This window comes from Protomyctophum parallelum (assembly GCF_964188405.1).
Source record: "Protomyctophum parallelum genome assembly, chromosome: 8".
Taxonomy (NCBI): Eukaryota; Metazoa; Chordata; class Actinopteri; order Myctophiformes; family Myctophidae; genus Protomyctophum; species Protomyctophum parallelum.
The window spans coordinates 32539479-32561476 of NC_139703.1; the positions used below are offsets into that span (position 1 = coordinate 32539479).

At 42.5% G+C, this 21998-nt stretch overlaps 1 protein-coding gene across 2 annotated transcripts in view; it reads right to left on the reverse strand.

Annotated features, from left to right (window-relative positions):
* arhgef10la (Rho guanine nucleotide exchange factor (GEF) 10-like a) overlaps positions 1 to 21998 on the reverse strand; it is a 168055-nt gene that overhangs the window by 88174 nt on the left and 57883 nt on the right. For both annotated transcript variants that reach the window (XM_083771476.1, XM_083771475.1), the window contains 2 exons: positions 21687 to 21802; positions 19812 to 19939 (listed from right to left, as the gene is read on the reverse strand). In XM_083771476.1, the coding sequence (XP_083627602.1) occupies positions 19812 to 19939; positions 21687 to 21802 (244 nt within the window). The remainder of the gene's footprint in view (positions 1 to 19811; positions 19940 to 21686; positions 21803 to 21998) is intronic.

Genomic DNA, 21998 nt, shown 5'->3' on the forward strand with positions numbered 1-21998 from the left:
ACACGATAAATATTAACGCACAGACCTTCCATTCCAATTGTGCTTTCACTTAAGCCTTGGGAAAGCATGCAGAGCTTTGATATGGGTTCAGTGAAGGACTAGATGTCTCTCTCAGATGGAGATTGGCCTCAAGCGAGCGCACGCACACACACACACACACACACACACACACACACACACACACACACACACACACACACACACACACAAGATTACTGTACATTTAACCACATCAACTCTAGCACATCTATCCTGGGGCAAACATTTAGTGAAAACAACTATACTATACTTATTCTTTTACATTTTACCTTTTCGGTCAAATGTATAATATATTAACCTTTTTTCTCTATGAAAATAAATGCTGTGCTAAACCATGACCGAGATAAATAAACGAACTAACTAAATATAGACCTTAATAGATCTTGTAGATCAGCTATTTTCGGAAAGGAGATTTGGGCCCTATTTTCACCGGTGCCTTAGCCTTTATCCCTAAACTGCCTTTATTTAATTTTTTTACTGTTTTGAAAAACATTTGTGAATAGTTCAAATAGCCGATCTACAAGCTCATAACGTGTCGATGTAGATCGGCTAGTTGAACAATTAAAAAATGTTTTTTCAAAGTAAAACAAAATAAGTTGTTTAGGGATGGCCTGGGTAGAGCGGTCCAGTAATCCAGCCTGACCGCGTGTCCGAGTCTTCCCCCCATCTCTCTCCCCCTTTCCTGTCTAATTACTGTACCATATCAATAATACCGTACCATATCAATAATACTGTACCATATCAACTATAGTCCTACTAGACCTCATACATTTAATCTGGCCACAAAAGATCATGGGATCTGTTGAATGTGATTTTAGTTTTTATTTTATTTTTGTTCGAATTCCCCTGCCCCTCTGTCAAAAATAGCTAAAATCGCTATAACGAAAGAAAGCAGCAAATGAAAAAAAAATAACACTCCTCTTTTACTTTCTCCCTGGGTGCAGAGGGAAAACAGTAGGGGAGCGAGTCTAAGTACTTAATTGACTGTGGTTCAATGAAGTATAGGGTTTAAGTGGTTAAAAAGTGGTACTGTATGTTAAACCAAGGTCTAGCATACGCCTATTATTAGTCCATTATATGTGCAAGACATTTTCATAATATACAGTGGAAGCCAATAAGCCATTACAAGACGGCACAAGGAGGATTCATCTCTTTTCCCTCCTGTATAGCTGCAACCAAGGATTAACTCCAACATTTAAAGAGCATACTCATATAAGTCTAAAAATCCCCCACTGAACAGCCTCATTTTAAATGTTTTTCTTTAGAGGTCGATTTACCAACAACTTTTCTCTGCACAACAAAATCGAAATGAAAAGAACTCTAGTTGTACCGACTGTGCTCCCTGCAAGAGCCATTTATCCGTTGTACTTATTTTATTTTTATTTATTTTTTATAGTTTATTTTAAACCAAAAATACTCTCTCACACACTTATGCCAGTGTGCCAGTGATCACCCTTTGTGCCAATGTTGGCACTAGTGCCTAACTGTGTATAGCATATTATGTCCCAAATTAAAATGTTCAATTTGAAAGCAATAAATCACACGCGTTTCCCCAACGTTATAGACTCATGGGGGTCCTGGCAAGGGACTTTCCTGCATTACTATGTCCAGCAGATCCACAAGCTCACGACGCTCCACATCGCTATGTTTAAAATTTTGTGTGGTTAAGTAGCTCAGTGCATGGTTACGTGGTTAATAAGCAGGCAGTTAACCGGTCAGTCTATGGCCAACTAACTATGAATGGTTTTCAGTGCCGTCATCGTGGGATGTTAAGATGCAGCACTGCAAATGGGGGTGGGTGTGGTGGACATGAAGATTCATAGAATTGATAGTTACCCATGTATCAGGGGACAGGCATATCTCCTCTTTCAGTTTTATTAGAACTGCAGCACAAGGAGGATGACTGACACTTCCTGGGGTATCGTTTTAATGCAAGAAAGCAACTCTCAATAACAGTGTCTCGGTCGCATGGTACAAGCCCTTGCTCTAATGGGATTCTGACACGGCGGAAGAGAAAGATGGCAAGAGGAACAAAGGGAGCGGAAAAAGGTTGAGACCTCTGTCAGACACTCACATGAGGCACGCGGGGAAGAGCGTTCCATGGTCAGACGTCATTTGAAAGTAATGCAGTTTGAGAAAGGTGAGAGAAAGGTGAGCAGCCTGAAAGTCTTGACCGAAACATTGACCGCTGCAAATTCATTTACCAATAAGAATTTGTGTGTGTGCGTGCTTGTGTGTGTGTATAAATGAGAGGCAGGGAGACCAAGAAAACATGAGATAGAGTGGGAGAGAGAAGAGAGAGACAGAGCGAGAGAGCGAGAGAGCGCGAGAGCAAGCGACCGCGAGAGAGCGCGAGACAGACAGACAGACAGACACAGAGACAGAGACAGAGACAGACAGATAGAGAGAGACAGAGACAGAGACAGAGACAGAGACAGAGACAGAGACAGAGACAGAGACAGAGATAGAGACAGAGACAGAGACTACAGACAGAATGACAGGAGTGGAAATTCGAACTTCCTTGATGTGTTGAGAAAGTGGGGCCTTCACAATGAATGCAATTCATACCTTTCACCCCATAACTACAGCAAAACCAATTTGCTAGAGAGAGAGAATGGCGAGAAGGAACGGAAGGGCGATGAGAATCAATACTCCATGCCCACGTGGCTTCAAACATGCTAAACTGAACACAATCTCCACCACCCCACTTCAAACCCCACTGCTGATTGACAGCTACAGTGCCAGTGTAGCACACTGCCAAAATAGAGGAGAGGAGAGGAGAGGAGAGGAGAGGAGAGGAGAGGAGAGGAGAAACAATGATTTACGGGCATGGGTCAACACTGAAGCACACGCGTGACACTAATGCACAAGGACGGGACAGCTGTGGGAGTGAGTACTGAACGATGGGCTTGTCACGCATCCTCCCATTCTACACTCTCCAGACACAGAGAGCAGTCGGAGAAACAGAGTCCTCTACAGTGCCCAGACGTTTAGTCTAGAATGATAGCGAGCCCTCTGCAGTGTCCAGGCGTTTAGTACCCTAGAACGTCCCAATTGTATTGGTGATAATGGGGATTGGGAAGATGGAAATATGTCACGGTCAGAACGATTACCTTTTTGGCAGAGGTTGGTTGACCAGGCCATGTGGGTTACCTGACTGACGTCCTTAAAGAGACCAGTAAAGGGGTTTAAGCCGGTTCACATCCTAGTAGTAAAATGCATCCACAAGAGTGGACTATGGAGATTGCTACCGTGGTTGTAGGATTTACCCTGTGTCCTCTTTAGTGTGTGTGTAGTTAAGGAGTGTCAAAAACAACAATATACATTCTGACGAGAACGGCCTGCCACTTTGGAGTAATCGACGATGCTTGAGCTCTGACGATGCTTACTGCCGGATCTAGCCTACTGGCTAAAATCCTACTGTAGATATGAGCACTGATTGTGCAAATAATTGATTTGGCTGTGACAGTTAACAACTGAAGTGCCCTTGACGGAGGCCCATATTCTCAGACTCTTCGACTCTGAGCAAAATTCGAGCTCAGCAAACATTCTCTGTATCCACGCAAGAGAAGCTGAAAAACAACAGGGGAGATGGATGTCTGTTATGCCATCTTATGAGTCCTGGGTGATGGGTCTGTGACTCATCATCACACATCAGCACTCTCCAGACACAGGGAGCCGTCAGAAAGAGACATTGATCTGGTTTTGGAAGGAACTGGCATCTGAGAACTACTGCACAGTACAGTAGATATACAGTTGCCACTGTTTCTCAACCCTTGGGTTGAGAAACAGTGGCAAAAGTGTAGGGAGCGGTAGTCATAGACTATTTGGACTGCACAACTCAAGTTCCAGTGCGAAAACAGCATTAACACACATGCTTTAACCCATTTAGGACTTCTAAAAACGTTTTCTAAATCCTGATCGAAGTTTTCTGAAAACCTTCAAATATGTATTCAAAAATTATATATAAAATGTTTCTATATACTGTACATATAGGAACAACTACCCAAAAAAGCGTTCCCGCCCAGAGTGAGTATCTTTGTGATCTGCGTTGCCACAGTTACAACATCTGGACTTGTGAGGATAAATCTGTATGAGGACATGTCCTGTAATTACATGTTGTAAACTGTGCTGCCATAAATACTACTTTTGAAGTGCACATGAAGAAAGGCCTTGATCCTCAAACTGGAACAAAGGCCTTGATCCACAAACTGCACCAGTGACCAACACCTGTAACAGGCTATAACGTTGGCCACTGGAGCAGGTCCCAGCTGGGATTGTGTGTAGCATACAGTATTACCTCTGAGGTTTCATAAAAGTGTGTCATTGTATGAATGTGAATGTGAGTGTACATAACTGGGAAAAGAGCATGCAAAACTGGGGAGACAAAGGAGCCTGAAATGCGTGGGAAATATGTGGAGAGAAGTTATACTTGTGCCACACCACCACTGAATTCATACTGAGATATACGGAGATAATAATATTATATATCCTTGATTGATTCTAGTTATGAAATTAGAAATTAAATGACACAATTTTCCACTTACAGGGTTAAGGTTGTCCCCGTCACCACCTCTGAAAGCCTCTGGTTCAGGAACACAGACAGGCCTCAATTATCAAGACCATGCAATGGAGCCAGTATTGACGTTTCCCACATTTCTATATTCTATTCAACCCTGCTGATTGGCACAGAAACCTATAAACCTATGGCGCGTTTGGAAATAGCGCACTTAGCGCACTGTGCAATGAAAACTAATAGGCGAGTGCGCAGTGCGCTCCGGTGCGGTATTTCCGGACGCGCCCCTAGGTTGGCCAGAAACCTAACCTCAGTCTTAACTGGCCACGTAAGTAAACATAAAGCGAAGTTGTTGTTTCACTGTGTTTTCACTTCGGCGGCAGTCATTTCACATCCGTGTTTCCTAGTCGCCTACTCGCAGTATGTAGGAAATAATAATGATTGTGTTGATTATGGGTTGATAAAATTTGAAGCGGGTGTCAGCTGTTCCTATCAATGACGGACAATGGCGGAGAAAACCTCCTAATTCCACTTGAGCTGGATTTGGGTAAAGTGGTGATAATATAATAATTACACATGCAAGTATCTGACAATATATAAAGTTGCAATACCAACTTTGATGAGACAGTATTGCTTTGTTTAAAAAAATATAAGGTTTTATAAAACTTATTTTTTTCCGATTTCCATTTTGGAGTTGGTTTCTGCCCGACAGCAGAACTCTCGTCTGTTTCACTTTGGTATGGATACTTAAAGTCGGAGGCTCAGAGCTTTAGTAGCTTTTTTATGCATTCTAACCTGGGGCGAGCTCCATTCAAATTTTGTATGGACGAAAACAAAACAACAGCCTGCCTTCACTCAGCCACCTGATGTGCAGGAGTAAATCATCCGCATTTACATCAACTTCATTCAGGAACTCTCTGAGCAGGCGACGATGATGGGCAGAGGATGCCGTTTCATCACAGTATTCATCCCCTCAGCATACTCAGACTGGCACACAGGACAGACTGATGGATGATAGTATGTTAATGTATGAGTCTATGAGATCAGGGTTGTCCTCTTTCATCCTACAGTTCCCCGCTCTACTTCAACCATGGCAGGGGCTCCATGTGTTGTGATTTTTTTTTCTTTTGTCTTTTCTGTTCTTTCCCAACATCTACTTTAGGGGACAGGTATACAGTACTGCATGTCCTTTCCCGTACCAACTTCTCACAAAGTTATTTTTAATATTTGTGGAAAAATCTAACTTAAAAGCTGGGTATTGTCAGCGACATTTGTAGACTCCTCAACAGCTAAGGCTCTGCATGGCACACTCTGAACAGCTGCTTCAAGCTGAGCTAGCACATCCTCCATCAATATTTCACTCTTTCTTTGTTGCTGTTGAAACCGATATAGGGATTTGCTTTACTGACAGACAGAACCAACGCTCGGTCAGGACTCCGGTCGCGGTTTGTTAATTGCTGCCCTTTGAAGTAGATAGAACATTACATTTACTGTAAGATTTTGTTTGGCTCATCGCTTGACATAATTGAAATATTCCTACACTGAGAAACACTTCTCACAGGACCAGTGACAGACAAATTAAACGCATTTGTTATTTCCATTTTCCACCCAAGACATTTTAGATATTTGCTCTTGGCAGTGTGTTTGAGGTGCTGTAGATTTGTTGCTTGACAACTCTGTACCTCCTGTTTGCTTGTGGCTTTTCTTCCATGACTGTGAACATAACAGATATGCCGTTGCGCTGAATGCAGGGCATATTTGCTCTTAAGAGATAATGAAAAGTAATCAGTACACTGGATTAAATACAACTGCAAACAGAAACAACCACTGACTATATTCATATCCAGGCTTATCCAACACATTTTCCCATCTCCCACGTGCAGTATTCCATGCTATTTGCTAAACTTTACGCCGGTTCATCCGTTCCCCCAAAATATGGCCCACAGTGTTAAACAGAGTGTAAAATTGACTTAATTAACACTGAGGATTTGACTGTGTAGTATTCAGCTTGATTGCATTTGCACCTGCCTGGAAAACAGCACAGCTTAATTTCACTTTGTGTACATTTCATGTGGATTGATACTATGTAACGTAATGAATCTGATCAGTGATCTGGAAGGTTACTGGTCCTCAAACCAGATGGGGTTATCTAGGCAGGGAACATGAGTAATGTCCTGCCCTTTCTCAATAACTGTTATTGAGGTGCACATGAGCAAACAGCAGACTATTATTGGTTACTAGAACAGCTCCCAGGTGTGGCTGCGTGTACTTGGCATCTCCCAGGTGTGGTTGCGTGTACCTGGATGAATGTAAAGCAGAGCACTGCTGGAGAAAGGCCATGCAAACACAGCAAACACTCCCCGCATAAATATAAGGTATAATAAATAAAGCAAAGGCTGGAAGAACACAAAGAGTTGGCCGTGCCTACTGTATGCAGTACAGGTACTACTGCACAAGGGCAGGATAGTGTAGATGTTGGGCTAAGGATGAAAGCACGCGGATCCATGTGCACACAAGCACATGAGCACACACAAACACAGCTGCACAACTACTGTACAGCACACATATCCCTTAATCCGATACTTAAAACAGTTTTACTGCCAGGAATGGCTTGCTCCAGGTTACTGTCGTTGCTATATACGACATACCCGCCTTTTGTTTTATGTGTTTAATCCGCCGTATTGTAATAAATAAAAAGAAACTCCGTCTTCGTCGCGGAGATAGAGACTTGATGCTTTCATTTTGATGACGAAACCGGAAATCGTCACATGCTGTGGGCTGCTAGGGCTTCTGGGAAATGAATGGGGTACAACGCCTCATGGAGACGAGTCTTGTGTGCGTCTTCCGGGTGCACCAAGATGGTGGATGGTACGATCGGATCACAACAAACCGAGGGACCTTTTTCCGCTGGATTTTCGCGGATTAAAAGCCCAAATAATTCAGCGTATGCTCTAAAGGTAATACAACAATCTCGGCAGTGAAGGGGGGTTGATTAAAATCCGGGTTACGTGTGTAAAACAGTCAAACTGTTTTAATGCAGTAGGGATCACACAGACGGTTTCCGTAAATAAAGTATAGAATGCATAGTGCATGGCACCACACCATGCTTGAAATTATTCCCGCCATGCTTATATAACAATAAAAAATAAAATAAAATGGCGGGCTAGTGAATCATGGTGTGTGTGATGAGAGACTCCATGCAGTCACTTTCAGTAGTAGAGGCCTGCAGAGGGGAGCTGTGTGTGTCTGTGACTGTGCACAGGTGATGGTCGTTAATGCTCTTTCATGAAAAGTAATGCAACTTTTGCAATGTAGCCTAGTTAAATAAAAATTGTGAAAAAAGCTTGGGGGGGGGAGATAAATCATGAAAATATAAATAAAAAGTCATTTGTCTGGAAAAAAAATGCAAATAGGAGGAGAAGTTGCGATTCTTGCACATTTAATTTGCTGCGGTTTGCTTTCACACTGCACTGTCATCCACAGCAATTGGGAACGCAGCAGGAAACTTCATCAATGTGTTCCATTCATAAACTACACAGTGAAATCTATGGTGCTAAAATAATACTTCGAGTAATAGTTAGGACGTAAAATTAGGGTAACGTGTGTCGGGACTCGGGGAATAGACGTATCTCTCTCTCACTAACTCACTCTTGTGTGCACACGCGTGCATGCACTGTTCTTTTGGGCATGTGGAGGCACAATGCAGACAGCAGCACAAAATTAATCCGACCTCCGTTTACAAGTTAATCGACATGAAGAAAGTTCCCACTCCCTCCCCACACAGTGACAGCAGTGACAACACTCCATGTTTACACACAGACGGACTGAATATTCTGTACACTACAGTGCTTTTTATGCGTTTCCTTAAGCAATTGACCCATGTACTCGTCCTCATATTTCAATGAGGGCTTCAGTCTCCTACTCTCCTTATTTGCCCATGTCTATCCACGGTTAAACGGGACATCTTTGCACTGCGTAAAACGAATATCCCTTCTCCTTCTCCAACTGTGTTTAGCTTAATTTCCTTTATTTGCTGCAGATTGCATTCCCACCTGCACCGAATGGAAATCAAATCAGTTTTTTTTTGGCGGAGTAGAATGCGGCACTTTGATGCGCATTAGGATTCGAATGAGGCTTCACAACTGCCAAACGAAGCACACTTTCCGACAAATATGCAGCAGGATTAGTTTTAATCGCAGTAAAGGCGACCTTATTCTCAATAGACGTTAACGATCACCAATCAATGACCGCATTCCAAAGCTGGAGAGAGCGTCTTTGGACTATGCAGGTTGGGGAGAGGGAGAGGGGGTGAGCAGTAGCATTGTTAGAGACAGTATGAGTTTCCTTTTTAAGAGCCATGTTGCAAACTTGCAAGCAGTCTGTTACACGCACACGCACACACACTATATACTCTGAGAAGTGGAGCTGCATGCATGTGGATGTAAATATCCATTCATAGCTAAATTAAACTGTAACCAGTTCAGACCTAACTCTATTGCTCTGCTTAATAAACAATAACATTACTAGTAACATTACACAACAAACCATAGTAATAGTATGACTGCTTTATAATTTGAAGCCTATCCTACAACCAGAAAAATCACACCTGTGTGAAGTGAGGGGTGCTCTTATCATCGTACATCATGTGGTAAAATAGACAATAGTTTTGCTCACTATTCTCCATTCATTGTCAATAGGAATTTAATGTTTGTGTAGGATATAAACAGGCGCTAAGCCGATTTGACACTATGACGTAAAATTCTCCATTCATTATCAATGAGAATTTAAGTTTAGTTAGTTTGTGTAGGACGGAAATCTACACCAATAGCTGAATATAATAATGCAATAATACAGTAGCAATACAAGAGCAATAATATAAATTAATCTAATTATCGAATTAATTAATTAATCAAAAATGTTCGGTGCTCAGCCTTCGGCCGCACGGCAGAAGGTCCCCCCCATGCCCAGCACCATGCCAAAGCTTTTTCCTGCAGGAAACACTGCATGTACCCGGCAGACTTTTGTCTGTTGTAAATTGGCTATTTCAGTACTATACATACAGTATAGATATCTTCTGTGATCCTACAGTAGGTTGACATCATGCAAGGACCAACATTAAAATATGGGAGCTAAGCAAAGCTGGATTTATCTGTATGTGTGTGTCCATCCATATTATAGGACCTTTGACCCCTGTCTGAGTCGGACCTGTTCACCCTGCAGATGCTTGGCCCACCAACTGTGCTTGGCTCCAAGGCACAACACCCACACCCCCACACACACCACACAGTCACTATGTAAAGCAGGGTTCCCCAATAGGCGGCCCGCGGTCTTGCCCTGAAAATGAATTTTCAGGGCAAGACCTCGACCTCGCGCGTGCAGACTCGGCCCCCAGCCTGGTACGCTAGTCAAAATATGGCCCTTGAGGAAAATTAATTGGGGAACCCTGATGTAAAGGATAGATAGATAGATAGATAGATAGATAGATAGATAGATAGATAGATAGATAGATAGATAGATAGATAGATAGATAGATAGATAGATAGATAGATAGATAGATAGATAGATAGATAGATAGATAGATAGATAGATAGATAGATACGTCACAAAACCATGATGACCCTCTTTTAACAGGCTTTTATGGAATCAATCTTATCTCTTCAACCGTGTCATAACTTGGTAAGTGGTAACCTGTCTCTGGAGAGCAAAAGATATCTAAATCAAATTGTCAATTGGGGCAGTAATCTTCTACAGTAGTGGAGTCTCAACTCTATAACCCATCAACTCTATACTCCTCGCAGCTGCACCGTAAATTGAGCTCTATTTCTTTCAAGATGTTGGCATCCTTTCATTTACACAGTGCATTTCACCCTCTTCACCCTGGCAGCATACAGAAATTATTATGTACCTGTAGCCAGTGTACTTCTGAACAAAGATAGTACAAGTAGATCTAAGCACCTCGCCCAGCAGGCATGGCATTTTAAGCTCAGAGTGAGCTATAGTGTGTAAGTAAAAGCACTTGTCATGACCTTCTTCGTAGCGTGTTTTAACATATTTGCGTTGCTTTGATGTCTGGAACCTGTATTGTTGTGATGCCTTGCTTTTAACTGCACTGCTCTACCCTCATGTAAAACAAATGTATCCTCGGCACAAATAAAGAACCTTGAACCTTGAATCTTGAACATTTCATTCAAATGTAAATGCCTTGGGAATAAGGATGTAGCAACAAACCCATGTTTCCTGAACCGCTGATCTATTGTCTGAAATAAAATTAATTGAAAATGCAAATTTGGTCTCCTTAGTCACAACCAGCAGACATACAGTAGTTAACCACATTAACTCTGCCCACCTACTATCTTTTTACATTTTTAAGTATATACTGTATGGCTTAAAGGGATATAAAAAAGGGGAAAAAAGCATATTTAAACATAATTAAAAATAAATGGAAAAAGTAAAAATCACAGCCCCCTCACGTATTAGAATGTTCTTCTAAACCAGTGGTTCCCAGACCTTTTTGGCCATGCACCCCCTGTTACCTCCCGACCTAGCTGACGCACACCCTACATGGAAATATAAATTGCATAAGCTATATAGCGTCATTTATTTCCTATTTATCTATATGCACAATATATGAACCTAAATATGCCATATATATGCATTATGCAGGATAGGCTAATTTTGTTAATATATTTAAAATAAAACCATAGCATCACCATTAGCCTTTTCATGTTGCGCACCCCCTAGAAGGCTCTCCCACACCACAGGGGGTGCATGCACCACAGTTTGGGAACCACTGTTCTAAACTAAGGGTGAGGGGCAAGTCATTTGTCCATTACTTAGATTTTACTGTATTTCATGTGAAAGTGAAATATCCATTTAAGTGGTTAAAGGATGTTAATATTGTTCATGGTGAGCTGGAGCAAATGGCAGTGATAACAAACGTATTTGATAAAATGACAAATGCTGGACCACATCAAGGCAGCGGTGGCCGAACGGTTTGCGGAGCGGTCTTGATATCGGAAGTTCGCTAGTTCGTATCCCCGGACCGGCACGTTAAAATTACCACCGCTGAAGTGCCCTTGGACAAGGCATTGAACCTCTACCATGAAATGTTCTATGAGCAGGGCCTGGCTGTAAACAAGTTATTGAGCTTAGTCCAGTTACCCTGGGTAAACATAGTACCTTTCCTTTCCTTTGGTCTCTCGGGTTACTATGTCGGTACTCTGTACTGTATAGTCTCTCCAGCAAAAATAGCTGAGGCTGTTAATGAAATACTGTCCCACATCGACTACCGTTGAGGCATCGAGTCAGGATTTTACCCACGTTCCCCAGTCTGTTTGCAGTGCAGAGGTTGTGATGTGTTGCCTGACTGCAGAGAGCAGTCCCGGCCCAGCGGAAGGGGGGAGCACGGCACAGGGGGTGCTTTGGATTCACTCTCTCACCCCGCAGTGCAAAGACAGCACATGGGGTTTATAGTTTATTAAGATCCCAATTAGCTGCCACACATGAAGTATCCACAACCGCTTGCCAGGGCTTCAGCTGCATGCATTTCGTGACCAGCCACATGTTTATAAGAATGTCCAAAGCAAAGCATGTCAAATATTTACTGCATTAAATATGGCAGTTACGAAAGGCAAGATGTTTCAACTGTGTGCCGAACCTTCCATCTCCGTGTCACATTACGTGTATACTGGTGTGAGGACATAGTGAGCAGCTTGTACATCTGCTATTTTCAGAATACGTCACTGCCATAGGACAAAAAGAGGTAGCAAAGTTTGTGCTCACTCTAAACTTACTTAGGTTGAAAGCTAAGTAAGCTTACTAGGAGTGAAAACGGGTGAAAAAGGCCAGCATGAAATTCCGTAAACAACAAAAAGTCTTGCACATTTTTAAACGGAGGCTCAATAAATGCAAAAATAAGTCATTTTTCATGCATCTAAAGAGCCTCATTAGACAATGTATAAATGGTCCTTTGTTAAAGCCAGACTACAGGCTGTTACATACAGGTACAAAATGACTCTATGGTACCCCGATAAGCATCAGCCACAATATGTTCCCTATTTCAAGCAGTATCACCATCTGCAATCTGTTGCACATAGTGTACTGTAAATTGCTATATTGAATAAAAGGGCCTGTATACACCAAGTGACGACTGTATTGTTGACCAGGAACTGTCAGGGATGTTAATTGTGAGCTTGTAGATCTGCTATTTTCACCTTTTTTTTGAGCGGCGCTCCCCTGGGCGCATTTCCTGGGGATCTGGATGTTCCACAGTTGCACCGCTCAGTTCACAAAGGTGTGATTTTTCTCCTTTTTCAAAGGAGTGTGTGTGTGTGTGTGTGTGTGTATGTGTGTGTGTGTGTGTGTGCGCATTCACTATCAGTGTGTAAGCTCATTGTGTGTGTGCAGGCGGCCAATGACAGTTTTGAATACTTTTGGCATTCCCTCAACGAACTTCATGACCTGGCGTGATTTTTAATTGACATTGACAAGGCATTGACAATGCCTTGATAATATAATAATTTGTGGAATTGATGCAATCTGTTGTGAAAGGGTAGGGTGGGGTTGTTGTTATACAGTCAGTAAATAGCCTTGTAAAATAGCATTATATTAATACCAACTCAACTAAGCAAAGAGAAATGGCAGCTCTTTGCGACATGAAGGTCAATCAATCTGTAAAATTTCAAGAACTTGGAAAGTTTCTTCAAGTGCACTCACAAAAATCTGCTGCAGAGTTACAGCACAGTACCAGCCTCAGAAATCACCAATTAACTGCACCTTGGATGGAGCAACACACATATCCCAACATCAATTGTTCAGACTTCAGAGGAGACTGTGTGTGAATTCATGGCAGAATTGCAGCAAAGAAACCACCCCTGAAGGAGGCCGATGAGAATTAAGAGACTTGCTTGGTCCAACAAATATACAAGGATATTACAGTATGTCCCACACCACAAATTATACAATTACATGTTTAATGAAAAACTATCATCCTTCCATAAATATACTCCCTGCTAAGGGCTTCTGTATTAGTATGTATATGCTATAGAGTTTTATCCCAGCATTTGCCCAGACACCAAGGCAGAACTGCTAGTCAAAGCAAAGACTGGCCAATAACAGTGTGTCCTCGACGGACATGTTTGCTTCTTAGACATTTCCACAAGAATTCTAGTCTAGTGGTCCAGGCGCATACCACATATAGGCTCTGTTCAAGTCCCATTCATGACAACCTTTGCTGCGTCTCTCCCCTTCTCTCTCTCCTTCTTTAGTGTCATTCTTCACTTCTATACATCAATAAAGGCAGAAAAGCGCCAAAAAAATAATAATCAATTATTGTTGTGAAAATAGCAGATCTATAAGATCACAGCGGTGAAAATGTGACATGTGAGCTTGTAGATAGTCTATATTTGAAATACTGTACTTTTAATGTAAAAGAAAGTGTGCATCCCTGATGTTGTTCCCTATTATGCCAGAATAGGTGAACATAATGAGTTTATAGATTAGCTATTTTCACTGGATATTTGGTGGAAAAAAGGAGGGGACCCAGTACAGACCCCCTGAAGTATATATTGGATTTAAGTTGATAACCAGACTGGCTGCCACAGCGTTCTGCATTCTATTGTTGCCTTTAGTGGGAACATGATTTGTTTTTCAACAGGACGATGACCCAAAATACACCTCCATGTTTTGTTATAAATATCTTACGAAGCTGGTTGAAAGAATGCCAAAAGGTGAGCAAAGTTGTCAGGGGCTACCTTGAAGAATAATATAAAATCTATATACTTTGTTGATCAAGGTCCGACCGGGGTCTACTGTTTTCCCTTTACACCAAATATCTTTGTTAAATAACCAATCTACAAGCTCACACCATTACTGTGATACTTGTAGATTGAATAGGGGACCCTAGGGTTCATGTGGTTAAAAACAGGTTAGAAAGATGAGAGACAAGAAGACAGTAAAGGAGAGGCACATGGTGGATCATTGAAGATGAGACAATAAAGGAGAGGCGGATCATTGAGGTGGATCATTGAGGATTTGAATGTACAGATGGATCATTGAGGATTTGAATGTACAGATTTGTATGATAATACAACCTTTATCATGATTTCTATAAGACTGCAGCAGTGCCTGCATCCGCACCAGGCACGCCAAGACCGCTCAGCTGAAAATAATTGCAATTTCATTGTTGTAAAACAAGAAATTCAATTTCTGTCGCATGCAAAAGAATATAAGGTCATTGTACAACCTGAAACGATGAGCCAAATTACCTTCATAAAACAACTAAACTGCATAACAGCTGTTGAAAGAGTGGAAGCACTGGACTGGATAAAAGTGCCTAGCTGTGCCTCCTCCCACTCTTCTCTCCCTTCTTCATTGAGGTCTCTATCTCCCCCTCTCCATTGACTGCTCTCTCCCTCTGCACTCTCCATTAGACTCTCCATTGATGCCGCTCTCTCCCCTCTCCACTGACGCCTATCCCTCCGCTCTCCATTGATGCTTCTCTCTACCCTTCTCCATACCCTAGCCCCTTAGGCATCAGTGTGAAGTCAGAGAAAACATTGTGCTGGCTTCCGGGTAGTTTTATTACCCAATAGGGTATAGTCATGGTGGCCATTTTGAGGTGCCACAGATATAAAACCCATCCATTTTTCCCCATACAGATTACCGAAAATATTTATATATAATTATAATATATAATTAATTTAAGCCTGGAACCAAGCCATCCAGGCTCCTTGTGAATCATAACCATAAAACATTTGATTCTGTGTTAAAATAAATAAATAAAATAATGATAATAGACTATATTTAATAAATACCCTTTTGCGGTTTTCAACTGCTATGCCCTGGCCTATAGTAATGCTCAGTGCAGAGAATGTCAGTCAGCTATAGAGTGAATGTGTCCAAGTACTTTCCATAATTTGACTCACCAATATGGCTAGTTTCATTCTGCTCAGCCCTCCACAACAGATATGATTCTGTGGCTACAGAAAGAAAATGAATACAATAAAATAAAAGGGGGGACTATAATGCCTTTCAATTTAAGGTCCCCCTCCCGAAAAGCCCACTATTTCTTATTGGCCAGCCTAGCTCGTTTTTTTTTTTGGATGGACGAGAACCGCCTGGAGGTAACTCACCAGAGCCAGATGACCACATCCGGCACAAGTTGGCGTCAGCTCGTTTTGAAAGTAGAAAAAGCTTGGAAGCGTACGCACCGTAGCATTCAGAGCAGTCACAATTTTTTACTAACAATACTACATTATAATTTGTTTACCTCATTACTTACATTGCATAATGTTATATATGACAATAAGGCATAATAGCATAAATTTACACCAAGGGACATATTCAGAAGTGGTTAAATCTCCCTGCCAATGTGCTTTGCTAACACTGTTATTGCGGGAACTACAGTGAACAGGGGTGTTCCCTTGACGGGGGACCTCTCTTGTAAGCATGACATCTGGCTCCACTAAACATCTGACTAAGCAGATCGGCCCTGCAGGCCTGGCATGACAGCAGATGAGGACGCTGGGAGGTGTTTGTGTTTGTGTGTGTGTGTGTGTGTGTGTGTGTGGTGTGTGGTTCACTTCTCAAGCTGTCACTTTAGCATGGAACAGAGCCCTTTCACTGGATCCTGAGTGCCAGGCTCCCTGACGACTGTTGCCGCCCCCATTGGAGCCAAGCGATGTCTTCCTGTGGGGGAGGTGGATTGCACAGCCTCTCTCTTTTTCAGAAACACTCCCTCGCTCTGCACTCACACTGTCATCACATTCACCATCTCACGCAATCTTGTTGGCTCTCTCTCTCTCTCTCTCTCTCTCTCTCTCTCTCTCTCTCTCTCTCTCTCACCCCCCGTCCCCCCCCCCCCGTCCCCGCAGGTCATTTCCTCGCTCTCTTTGGGTCTCCCTTTCCTGGTCTCTTTCTCTCTCTCTCTCTCTCTCCCCCCCCTCCCCCCCCCCACCATAATGGTCTCTCTCCCTCGGTATCCTGCCCTCATTATTATCTCAGCAGAGCTGTCTTTTCGTCTCTCACACACAATATCTTCCCTTCCCTCTCTGCTCTAGAGTGTGTGTGTGTGTGTGTGTGTGTGTGTACAGTGTGTGTGTGTGTGTGTGTGTGTGTGTGTGTGTGTGTGTGTGTCTTTAGTATGGAGCAGAGCCCCCTTCACTGTATCCATTCCTGAGTACCAGGCTCCCTGAGCGGTTGTCACGCTCATGTCTGCATGACTCAGCTGTAACCATAATAATAAGGAGTTCCCAATGCAGCTACTGTACGGCAAAATATGCAGTGTGTTGTCTAACCTCAATGTGCTGTCACGGCGTCTGGCGCGAACAAATCAGTCAGCTCCATATATGTGCACAAAAGGTGGCATCATGTATTTATATCAGAAATCTCCATGGAGCCGACTAAGGGACAAGGACTGACAGCTACAATGATCTGGTTGTCCAGAGCTGCAGATCCCACCACTGTGCCCATATTATGGTCATGTATTGGACCGACCGACCGACTTCAAAAACAACGGCGAGGACTCGAGGCAGCCCGCCGTGGAATAGTTTGGATATCCAGTTTTCCAGAACCACCGGTCCAACCAATACGCCAATATATGGTTTCAATATTTGGGCGTAAAAGGGACACAGGTAGACAGAAACAAACAACATCTCCATACACAAACGAGTGTTTTTCTGCCCCCTCATTGGCGGAACACTCTGACAAAGCCCCCGACATTATGATTCAGACAAATGATGATCGGATCAGCGGTGCAATGTATTGTACTGGAGGTGCAAGGGCCATGTAGAACGCACACACAAACACACACACCGATTTTGTACGTGCATGTGTGTAATGTAAGTCAGTGTTTCTTTCTGTCATTCCCTCTTTCTGAGCACAGCTGTGCTCTCTGTTCCCGCCCCCCCTTCTCCTGGAGTCCTGGGTTTCATCCTCCACCTCCACAGAGTCACACAATGACTCTAACCTGACATAATGTTCTATCATTAAAAAAACATCTTCTCCATGTATGGGTACTAATGCTTCCTATGGGATGGAGGCATTTCTTTCTACACGCTCTCTGTCTCAGAGGTGGGACTCTCTCTCGAAAATGTGCCTCCAATGGCATAATCAGTGCTCATTTCAAACAATGTCAAACTTGTTTTCTCCTTTCACGGCGTGGCTCTACAAGAGTCTGGCTGTCTATAAGAGGGTCGGTCAGTCTGTGGCAGCGGAGGCAGCGGTGGCCGAACGGTTAGCGGAGCGGTCTTGATACCGGAAGGTCGCCAGTTTGCATCCCCGGACCGGCACGTTAAAATTACCACCGCTGAAGTGCCCTTGAGCAAGGCATTGAACCCCTACCATGAAATGTTCTATGAGCAGGGTGTGGCTGTAAACAAGTCCTTGGCTTAGTCCACTTCCCTGGGTAAACAAATAACTTTGTTTTGCTTTGCTGTCTGCCTGTTTGTCTGTCTGTGTGTCCGGAGCTAATCTCACGAACCTCAGGACCAATCAGCACAAGATATGTTTCAATGTTGGGGTAGGTAGGTACGTACGTACATACGTACGTACGTACGTACATACATAGTACATACAAATAATTGTGATTAACGTTTTCATTGCGATAATTGTGAGAGACTTAACGCTCACCAACATATAACATACATTCAGTCGCACACTTAAGTTTGACAATACAAGGTAACTTTGCATTGACCCCCTGCCTATCCATCACAATACAAGGTAACTTTGCATTGACCCCCTGCCTATCTATCTCAATACAAGGTAACTTTGCATTGACCCCCTGCCTATCCATCTCAATACAAGGTAACTTTGCATTGACCCCCTGCCTATGCATCACTCCACTCTATGTCCACCAGAGCACAAAAAAAGAAAACCATATCCATTTTCTGCCTGTGAATAGAACTTGGGAAGGGACTTATCATCCATGAGGGATAAGTAGACCTGCACCCTGAATAACCTCCTTTGCAGATGCTGGTCCTTTATGCCATCTGAAGCATAATTTATACTCAGACCGAGTATAAATTAATCTTCAGTGTTACGTGGAGGGAATTGTGTGAGACACCAGCTAACGACACACAGAGAATATTCTATTCTTGCTCTGTGGCAAGGTTTGTTAAGGGTCAAAAACAATAATTTGTCGTATGGCGGTATCCCGCACAAGAAAACTGTGAGCTTGTAGGTAGCAGTATTGATTTTGTTGACTAAAACTATGACAAAAGATGTTCGTCAACAATTGTTTTTCACAGACGAAAACAAAATAAAAACAAAATAAAAACCAAGCTACTGTATGATGACTAATACCAAGACTCGAACAACCAAGCTACTGTATGATGACTAATACCAAGACTCGAACAACCAAGCTACTGTATGATGACTAATACCAAGACTCGAACAACCAAGCTACTGTATGATGACTAATACCAAGACTCGAACAAATCAACTGAGGATTTAGACGACTAAAATCAAATCATATTTAATCGACTAAAATATGAATAAAACTAAAACTACAAAAGACTAGATCTAAAACTAAACCAAAACTTGCTGTCAAAATCAATATTGGCTTGTAGATCAGTTATTTTCACCATGGGACACCATACGATGGAATATGAATTAGAATGCTATTCCAAGGATCAAGAAGTCACCATCGGCATCCTTCATCACAGAAACATGGGCTTGTGCAGGCACATTAAAATGTTTGTCACTAGCTATTATCTTTTAGTGCCCTATGTGACGGGTTGTTTTCAGAGTTATGGATGAGGCAATTTAATCAGCCAGCCGTTCTCTGGAGTTAACTCTGCAGCATAGCACACATGCACTCTGATCCTCATTTGTGAAACTTTTGAAATTCAATGAACTTAAGAGGACGACGTACAGAATATAACAGGAGCCACAGAAAGAGTTCCGCTTATTGCATTTATATCCTGCTTCATAAAATTATCTTCAAGGTTACACCGTGGAACTGAATTATAGTTTGGAAAAGTAAAGTAGAGTGGAACTCTAGTATGTCAACCTTCAACTTTCAATGCCGAGGCTACATGTTCTGAAAGGAGACAAAGGATTGATTTTTGTATTTAATTGGCTAACTAACAATGCCTCGGGGTCATTGAGATACGGTACAGCATTTTGTTCAGCTAGAATGTATTAAAAATGTGGGACCTCTACAAAAGGTTATATATGCCTTAGCTGGTGTTGTGGTTACAGATGTGCTAATGATTTTACGTAGTGCCCTGATGGTATATCTGAGACCACTACTCACTTGTCTGGCCTTCCAGGAACCTGAAGACGTAAGCGGCATTTGTTGGCACTCTGGATCTGGTCTTCTTTGATGCGGATTAGCCTCTGGAGAGCGAGACACCAGTCCTGGGCCACAGTGGTGTTCAGGTTCTACGACACAGTAAAAACATACACAGAAAGTAACATTACATACACATTTAATGTCCTTATACCTCAAAAGAGTAATGCCTGATTTATACTTGGTTGGGAGTTGTCACGCACCAGAAATCCAGAACATGGCGCATACTTTTATCTTAAAGAAATTATGTTTTGTAACACCCTTCTTTAAGGGCCTTATTGTGGTCTCAAGCAACGAGTCCACTATTGTATATCGTAATCTTTAATGATATTCCTGGGTCCGTTTGCCCAGCTCTGGGCTGTGACGTCATATGTGTCAACCAATAGGAAGACAGAGGGAGGGAGCTGTGCGTCAATACATCATCATGATGGATGGAGTAGAGCGCTACACTCGTGCCAACACTGTTTCTTCAGGAACAGTATTTTCTAGTTCCACTGTATTTTCCTATGGATAAGTGTACAGTAATGTACTTACGTTGGCAAATGCAAAATGCATACACAGTAATGTTACTGCAAAGAGTTACAACTTGGGAACACTGGCATTCCCTTGGCACAGATACAAGCATGATAATTGTATTCACTGTTATACCATATAAACTGTATACTCAATCCAGGTGCAGAGATGCTGTACTAAGCACTGACATTTTTATATATGGTACCAGTACTGATATGCAAACTGTAGAAACTGTAGAAAGCTCACATAAACCACCCTGTAATACAGTAATAATGCAAGGCATTATTTCAAGTCATATGGTCATTGGTCGCATTTCTTTCCCGCCTCAAATGTTGTGTTCATTCAAACTACCATATCCATTACAGTGAAGTCCAACAAGTCAAATACATTTCTCAAAGTCAATGTCCTGACTGAGCCAACGTATTTCCCCTGTTTGTTTTGTGGAGAATTATATTACAACCACGTGGAGGGTGAAAATCAGCCTTTTGGAGCAGAGCCAGTATTGCAACTCTTAAGGACATTGTGCTCGTTAAAAGTAAGGCAAACAGGACAGCACCATTAGCCACTTTAACTATTGCCCTATTCTGGTCATGTCATTATAGGCTATAAAAAGGGTTTAACCCAATTTGACCTGAGTTCAGTTTCTAAACATGTCTTCTACATCCTGACAGTTTTCTGAAAAAGCTATGTTTCTATGTCAGTCGTTCTTTGATTAAAAAAAAATAGCAGACCTACAAGCTCGTAGCGCGCCACTCGGTGGCGCGCTATGAGCTTGTAGATCTGCTATTTTTCAATAGCTAAAGCATAACATAATGCTAACACCAAAAGGGGTTCCCGCCCAAAAAGTGTTTAAAAGATGGAGAGAGCCTCGCCACTACAGGTGGCCAGTCTTGAAGAAGAGCCTCTTTGGTGACTTCCTACAAGCACTTTTGACCTAGACCAGAGTAGTCACGGTGGTAATATGCATACTTTTGCACTGGCTTGTGCTACAGTATGTACTGTGTCATGTTGGTATATGTCAAGTAATTTATTTGTATTTTGGAGTCATTTGTCATATCTGCCGTGTGCAATTTTTGTTTAGGAAGGCAAACTGAAATGTATTTTCTGACAGCATCACCAATGTCGGGCAGAAACTGTGACTAAATATAATAAAACACACTGGATCTATAGCCTTGCGTGGCCAGATGATGGCAAAACATTTTTTGCACTGGCAGATTGGTCTGGTCCCAGGCTACACTGGATCCACTGGAACACAAAGATTCTTTAATTTTCCTTTCCGACATCATGTGCCTGTAAGCAGAGTCGGCTGGAGTGACATGTACGTACCTGGTAGGTCCCCTGCAGCGTGCCCACCAGAAGAGTGACCTCCTCGACCACGGAGAGGTCATGCTGGAGCTCCTGCAGCTCCTGGTAGAGCCGTGGCGGGCCCAGGATAGCTTTACCTGAGAGGAGAGGACCAAAAGGCATGCAAGTTGCAACGTCAATTTACAATGTACAATTATACAACCGGTCGTTTCGAGGAAGCAATCTGATTGGTTGAAACAGCCTTCTAGCCGTGGATCAAACCAGCACCATTCACCACCTAATCAAAACAAAGAATTCAGCTGCTCTGTTTTCCCAGAGCACTAGCAAACTCGG